Below are 6,906 nucleotides of genomic sequence, written 5' to 3' on the forward strand. Positions count from 1 at the left end.
GTTATCTCCTCATAGAAGGCAATTAGGTTAGTCAGGCATGACTTGCCCTTGGTGAATCCATGCTGACTGTTCCTGATCACTTTCCTCTCCTCTAACTGCTTCAGAATTGATTCCGTGAGGACCTGATCCATGATTTTTCCAGGGACTGAGGTGAGGCTGACTGGCCTGTAGTTCCCCGGATCGTCGTCCTTCCCTTATTTAAAGATGGACACTAAGTAGCCTTTTTCCAGTTATCTGGGACCTCCCTCGATCGCCATGAGTTTTCAAAGATAATAGTCAAGAACTAGATAATCTATGCGGCTCCTGCAGTGAGCCAGCCCAGCCAGGCCGCTGCAGGAGGCTTGTCCTGTGTCCCATCCAACTGCAACGCTCCTGGGGCAGATCTGCAGTGGCACCAGCCTCCTGACCAAACAGGAACCGTGGATCAGCCACCTGCCAGCCCCTAGCACTGAGAGGCTACGGTGGAGCCATGATGCAGTCTGGTCAGCACCAGGTCAGAGCTTGCTGTCTTGGGTCTCTCTGTCAGTCTCCTTGTTTGTTGTCTGAGGTGTGTGTGCTGTCTGAGAGCCAGAGCTCAACACAGCCACCAGACAGGTCTTGTCTGTCTTCTCCACACCCAGCCATGCTCAGCTGCCACAGCTGAGTGTCACTCTGCGCTCAGTGGGGTTCCCTTGGGCACTCCAGGGCCGGCCGTGCCAGTGGGTGGGTCCTGGCAGCTGAGTCTCAAATCCCCCAGCTGATAGAGCTCGGCTGTTCTCAGCGGTGGCAGATGACAGAACAAGGAGCAATGGTCTCAAGTTGAAGTGGGAGAGGTCTAGGATGGATATTAGGAAAAACTATTTCACTAGGAGGGTGGTGAAGCACTGGAATGGTTTCCTTAGGGAGGTGGTGGAATCTCCTTCCTTAGAGGTTTTTAAGACCTGGCTTGACAAAGCCCTGACTGGGATGATTTAGTTGGGAATTGGTCCTGCTTTGAGCAGGGGGTTGAACTAGATACCTCCTGAGGTCCCTTCCAACCCTGAGATTCTATGATTCTATGGGCCAGGGCTTCAGGAGAAAATCAGTCTCTCCGCCCTGCCCCCCACCACTGGGTGACTGTGTGGGGTGGCTACAGGGCACACGCCCCATGCTGGCTCGGGATTCTGTGCTTAGATTCCACCCACCCTTTATCAGTGCGAACTCCTCAGGCACAATCCCAGCTTCAGCATGGAGGTACAGCCAGTGCTTGGGGCTCTCTGCTCTGTCTTGTCACCCTCGTGGGCCTGCTGGCCCCTTACTCCAATATTCAAGTTACTCCCAGCCCCAAAGGACCAGTCCCTCACCCCAGTCTTCAGTCCCACACCAACGATGCTTTTAGCCAACCCTGTCATTAACTGAAGATTCCGTGTGGCCATGAAGCAGCAATAAGGGTTATTTACAGAGTTAAAGCAGGCAAACACACACACCAACCAGTTAGTCTTGGGTCTCAAAAGGTGGTAGAAGCTGCTGTAACAAGCACGCTCTCTACGTCCTGTAGGGCAAGCCCAGGCTGAGCAGCAGAGGAACCCTCGCTTGTGCTTAGACATCCTTGCCCTCGCAAGGTCCAAGCAGCACAGAGACAGTTTCTTCTTGCCAGGGATTTTTATCCCCTTCCCCCAGAGCTCAAGGGGGGAGGCCAGGAGATCTCATGTGTCTCCTTCATGGGGTTGGGGGAGGCAGTTAACAAAGGCTTTGTTCTGGGAGAGTTCACAGTGCTCAGTGGACCGCCTTGGTGGACAGGATAGTGCCTTCTGCAGGAAGCCAGGATTTTCCGTGGATTCATGCTGCTTTCATGAGGTGGATGCCTTGCACCATTAAGTGTTTGCAATGCATCTCTCTACTACTACCTTGTCCCGTGGGGCACAGATGTCAGATGAGAGAGGAGCATCCTGCAAGCATCTCAAAGTCAGAACACCTTGGTATAAACTTACCCCCTGTGTTAGCAGCACTAGCGTAGGTGAGAGCTCGGGGCCTTGGCATAAGCTGGCACCTGGTCTGTCAGCATCACAGTAGCAGTGCCAAGCAGATCTGTACAGAGTCATAAAGATTGCTCATAGAAATCAGACAATTTCCACAGCCCCCTTAGCCCCGATGCTGCCTCTTGGCAGGGTGGGGGCTCCCCAGCTCTGGGCTGCCGGTGCTGGGCTCACAGGCGTCTCGGTGTGTTCCCCTAGGCACCGTGGCCATCTGGAACCTGCCCACCAAGTCCCTGCTGCAGCGTGTGCGCCAGGCCGATGGCTCCCTCAAGCTCTACCCCTTCAGGTGCTTCCTTGCCCACGACCATGCCGTCAGGAGCATCGAGTGGTGCAAAGTCAACAGGTGAGTGGTGGGCCGGAGTGGCGGGTGGGGGCAGGTAGTGCCTGTCAGGGAGGGGCCCAGCCTGGCTGGGAAAGGCCCTACCCCCTCGGGGTGCGGGGGAAGTGTGTTGCTTCCCGGTTACCTGTGGGGGAGGGTGTGTGGGCCAGGCATTTGAGCTGGCCCAGAGGTGCTGGCTCCCATGGGGGATGGGGAGGTGGCCCAGGGCTCTTGGGGTGTGGGGGCGTGGGGCTCTGAGCGCTGCTCCTCTTCTGGCTCTCAGCAACTTTCTGGTTACGGCGGGGAATGACCGGAAGATCAAGTTCTGGGACCTGCGGCGGCTCTACGAGCCCATCAACAGCATCAAGCGTTTCCTGACCACTGAGATCACCTGGCTGCTGCCCTACAATGGCGTCACTGTGGCCCAGGACAACTGCTACGCCTCGTGAGTGACCCTCCCTGTGCCGTGCCGCGGTGCGGCTGGGCACCTGGCTCCTTCCCTGGGCTGAGCCTGCCGGGAGAGGGCAGCCTGCCAGCATCAGGCTCTCACTTGCTTTCTCTTGCAGGTATGGACTGTGTGGAATCCACTATATAGATGCCGGCTACCTGGGTTTCAAGGCCTATTTTGTGGCCCCGCGCAAGGGGACTGTGTGGGTAAGAGCTGGTGGAGGGAGGGGTCAGGGTCCTGGGGTGCTTGGGGCCAGCTGTGCTGCCTGGAGCAGGGCCCCTGGCTCCCACTTGGTCGGAGCCTGCGGCGGGGTGGAGCCGGGGCTAGCCCAGCCCTGCCACGTGGGCACCTCTCTGACTTGGTGGCTGAGGCCTGCCGGGGCACCTCTGTCTCGGAGCAGGGCCTGTGCTGACACCTTTGCTCCCCTCTCCCTGGGCAGAGCATCTCCAGCTCCGACTGGCTGAACGCTGTGGCGGCCGGGGACATCACTGGGGAGCTGCTGGCGGCGGTGCTGCCTGACCTGGCCATGAACCCGCTCAACATCAAGCGGCCTTCGGAGCGCAGATTTGTAAGTCTCTCTCCTTGGGGGAGCAGCCCAGTGGGCTGAGAACACGGCTCTGAACTGAATAGCATGCGATGGGGGGCAGGGGCAATGGGGCTCAAGGGCTGAACTGAGTGGGGGGACCATACAGTTGGGTGGTCCATGGGGCTGGGACGAGTGGGATGGAGGGGTGGGGGGGTAAGCTGCTGGGAGGACCAAGGGGCTGGGGGCAGTGGTGCGTGAGGGACTATGGGGCACAAGGCAAGTACCAGACTCTGTCACTGGGAGCGAGGGGCCCTGTGGGCCCAGCGGCAGGGCTGTGGCAGCTGAGGGAATAAAGGGGACAGATGTGTTAACGTGACCTGGCCCCCATCCAGCCCTGACCTGAGGCCTCGGCCTGTGGTGTCCATGGCCCCGCCCGTAACGACCTCTGATTAAGGAACAGTCGGCTGGCCCCAGCGACAAGGAAATCTTCCTAAGGCTCTAACTGTACCACCGTCTGCTGGCCCCTGGCGAGGCTGGGAAGGGGAAGCCCCTGGTAAGACTGTCCCTTGGCCAGAGCTGCCATGATGCGGGGCTGGACGGCAGTGTCCTCTCGGCCCCTCTCTGGCTGCCCTGGTCAGGAACCTCTCAGGGTCGGGACGAGGGCCTGGGGGGGCAGCAAGGATGGTGCTGCACCCTCCAGCCACCTCCCTCATTCCTACAGCTGCCCTGGTTCCCCACAGCTCTTCCTTCGCCAGCCCCACAGCGCTAGGGGGAGCAGCCCGGCCCCTTGTTACTGTGCCCAGTGTCTGACAGACCCGTTTTCACTCACTGCCTTCCAGCGCCCCAACTGGCAACACCGTCCTTGGCCCTTGGTTTGACTTCAGACAGGAGCCACGGTGAGGCCCTGTTGTCACCCCAGGCCCTGCTCTCCTGGGGAACAGCGGCCCCAGCCAAGTCCTGGGGGTGGGAGCGGCGTGGCCCTGCCCTCAAGAACTGTCTCCTCCCCAGCCCATCTACAAAGCGGATCTGGTGCCCTGCAGCTCTGTGGGAGGCGAGGAGGAGCCGAGGCCGAAGAGCAGGATGTACAGCGAGATGACGAAGGAGCATTGCCTCCGCTTCCAGGACACAGACCTGGTACAGCCGCGGCTGGGACAACCCAGGGAGCCCTTTTGTCTCCGCCTGCCTGTGTGTGGAGGGCGGGGGGCGGGAGGGGGGCAGCGGCTTTCTGCGCCCCTCCTCCTCTGCGTGTGTGTGTGTGGGATGGGGGGGCTTTCTGCTCCCATTCTCCTGTGTGTGTGTACGTGGGGGGCTTTCTGCTCCCCTCCTCCTCCTCCTGTCGTGTGTGTGTCTGGGGGGGCTTTCTGCTCCCTTCCTCCTCCTCCTCCTGTGTGTGTGTGGGGGCCTCTCTGCTCCCCTCCTCCTCCTGTGTGTGTGGGATGGGGGGGCTTTCTGCTCCCATTCTCCTGTGTGTGTGTACGTGGGGGGCATTCTGCTCCCCTCCTCCTCCTCCTGTGTGTGTGTGGGGGGGGCTCTCTGCCCCCCTCCTCCTCCTGTGTGTGTGTGTGTGGGGGGGGGCTTTCTGCACCCCTCCTCCTCTGTGCGTGTGTGTGTGTGTGGGGGGGGGCTTTCTGCGCCCCTCCTCTTCCTGTGTGTGGGGTGGTGGGGCTTTCTGCTCCCCTCCCCCTCCTCTGTGTGTGTGGGGAGGCTTTCTGCTCCCCTTCTCCTCCCTTGTGTCTGGGGGGTTGGGGGGGCTTTCTGCTCCCCTCCTCCTCCTGTGTGTGTGTGTGGGGGGGCTTTCTGCTCCCCTCCTGTATGTGTGCTGAGAGCCAGTGCAGAGCACTACCCACAAGGCCGCATGGCCCGTGGGCCTGCCCCTCGCCCGCGGCCCTGCTGGGCTGTGCAGGCTGGCTGGGCGCCCCACAGTGCTCCGAGCTGTGAGTCTCTGCTGCCAAGGGGGCTGTGAGCGTTCAGGCCACTGTGTTCATGGCTAGCTAGGGGCCAAGAGCTGAGGGGGTGGCTGTGCCCAGGGTCAGACACCCACCCTGGCCCCAGTTTGCCCTTCCAGGGGCCCGGCCCCAGCGTCCTGCTCACTCTGTACCCTGCCCCCCCACCCCCCCAGCGCAGCTTCCGAAACTTCTTCAGCCGGGAGCCCATGCGCAGGATGCACGAGCAGGAGGTGAAGGCCGAGCTGAGCCTGGACCGCATGCAGCTGGAGTCCATCCACAAGGTGAGCGCCAGCTCTGTGCCGGAGAACTCTCCCGGTAAGCCCGGTCGCTGCTCCCCCCTGCTGTGCTGGAGGGGCCCAGCCTCCCTCCAATGGTCCCCCTTCATTCCTGCCATGCCAGGGTGGGCCTGACCTCCCCCCACACCGTGCCAGTCCCAGCAGGATCTCCATGTGCTCTCCCTGCACTGTCTTTTAGAGCCTTGCAGTGGGGGGGGGGAGGGTGCTGGGGGACAGGGCTGGACCCCAGGGGTCTTGGGGGTGGGACCTGGCTCAGCCCAGGTAGGATCGCCCCAGGCTGCAGCCGGAGCCCCTTGCCACCCACTGCCTGCCCTCCTCCTCTCAGAGCCGGTGCACAGTGCGAGGTGGAGATGCGGAATATGTGGGGCAGGGCTGGGATGGGGCAGGAGACCTGAAGCCACTGGCCTCTGGGCTGTTGAGCCCCCCTCAGCTGGGGCAGGGCCAAGGGCAGCCCAGGGGGCCCCAGGACATGCAGCAGGGGCAGCCCACAGGAGGCGGCCTTGCAACAGGCCTGTCTATCCCATAGGGCGGGGGGCGAGCAGCCCCTCCCAGTCGGAAGGATGAGCTGTGCCCCCCTGTCCTGTTCAGACCTGCTGCTGTGACAGCTGGTGACCCCCCCACTCTCATTCGGCCCCCACCCCTGTGAGCTGCCTGACTCTCCTCTCCCGGCAGGTTCGCTTCAGCCCCAACCTGGACTCTCACGGCTGGCTGGTGTCGGGCGGCCAGTCGGGCATCGTGCGGGCGCACTGCCTGGTGGGGCTCACCTCCCCTGTGGGCCACAAGCTGCTCCAGGAGTGCCGGGCCCAGTTCAGTGCCATGGATGGGGACAGGCCGGAGAGCCCCAGCGGCAGGCTTGCCGAGCACGGCCTCCTGCAGGAACAGTAGCCACCCGACCGCCGTCTGCCCGCCCGGCCAGAGCCCTGCACGGGGAGCTGCCTCTAGGCTGCAGCGCCTTCTGGGGGTCACTAGGCCTGGGAGGATACTCGGGCAGCCCAGCCAGGGTCAGGCTTGGGACCGGTTCAGTGTATCATGCAGCTTGCCTCTCCCATCTGTCCCCCGCGGGGTGCGGGCATGGGCCTGAGCGCCACAGGGGCGGGCTGGCTGGCTGGGCGAGCTGTGGCTAGCCCCTTCAGCTGTCCGCTTGACCCAGTCTGTGAGCCAGAGGCAGAACTGTGCAGGGGCCTCTCAGCCAACTATGGGGAGTGGTGGGGGCTGACGCTCTGTGCAGGGGCCCCTCACCCAGCCCTGGAAGTGGGAGGGGGCTGATGCTCTGTGCAGGGGCCCCTCACCCGGCCCTGGAAGTCGGTGGGGGCAGGGGGGGCTGATGTTCTGTGCAGGGGCCCCTCACCCGGCCCTGGAAGTCGGTGGGGGCAGGGG

The 6,906-nt window shown here is 62.4% G+C and overlaps 1 protein-coding gene across 4 annotated transcripts in view; it reads left to right on the top strand.

The window, feature by feature from the left end:
- Nucleotides 1-6,906, top strand: part of GTF3C2 (general transcription factor IIIC subunit 2) — a 32,331-nt gene extending 25,425 nt beyond the window's left edge. For 2 of the 4 annotated variants that reach the window (XM_032775217.2, XM_032775220.2), the window contains 7 exons: nt 2,193-2,337; nt 2,597-2,758; nt 2,880-2,967; nt 3,201-3,329; nt 4,296-4,421; nt 5,412-5,514; nt 6,202-6,880. In XM_032775217.2, coding sequence (XP_032631108.1) covers nt 2,193-2,337; nt 2,597-2,758; nt 2,880-2,967; nt 3,201-3,329; nt 4,296-4,421; nt 5,412-5,514; nt 6,202-6,653 — 1,205 coding nt within the window. In that variant the 3' untranslated portion in view covers nt 6,654-6,880. Of the gene's footprint in view, nt 1-2,192; nt 2,338-2,596; nt 2,759-2,879; nt 2,968-3,200; nt 3,330-4,126; nt 4,184-4,295; nt 4,422-5,406; nt 5,515-6,201 lie in introns of those variants that run through there. The other 2 variants (XM_032775218.2, XM_032775219.2) reach the window with 2 other exon arrangements.

Source organism: Chelonoidis abingdonii, chromosome 3 (assembly GCF_003597395.2).
Source record: "Chelonoidis abingdonii isolate Lonesome George chromosome 3, CheloAbing_2.0, whole genome shotgun sequence".
NCBI lineage: Eukaryota > Metazoa > Chordata > Testudines > Testudinidae > Chelonoidis > Chelonoidis abingdonii.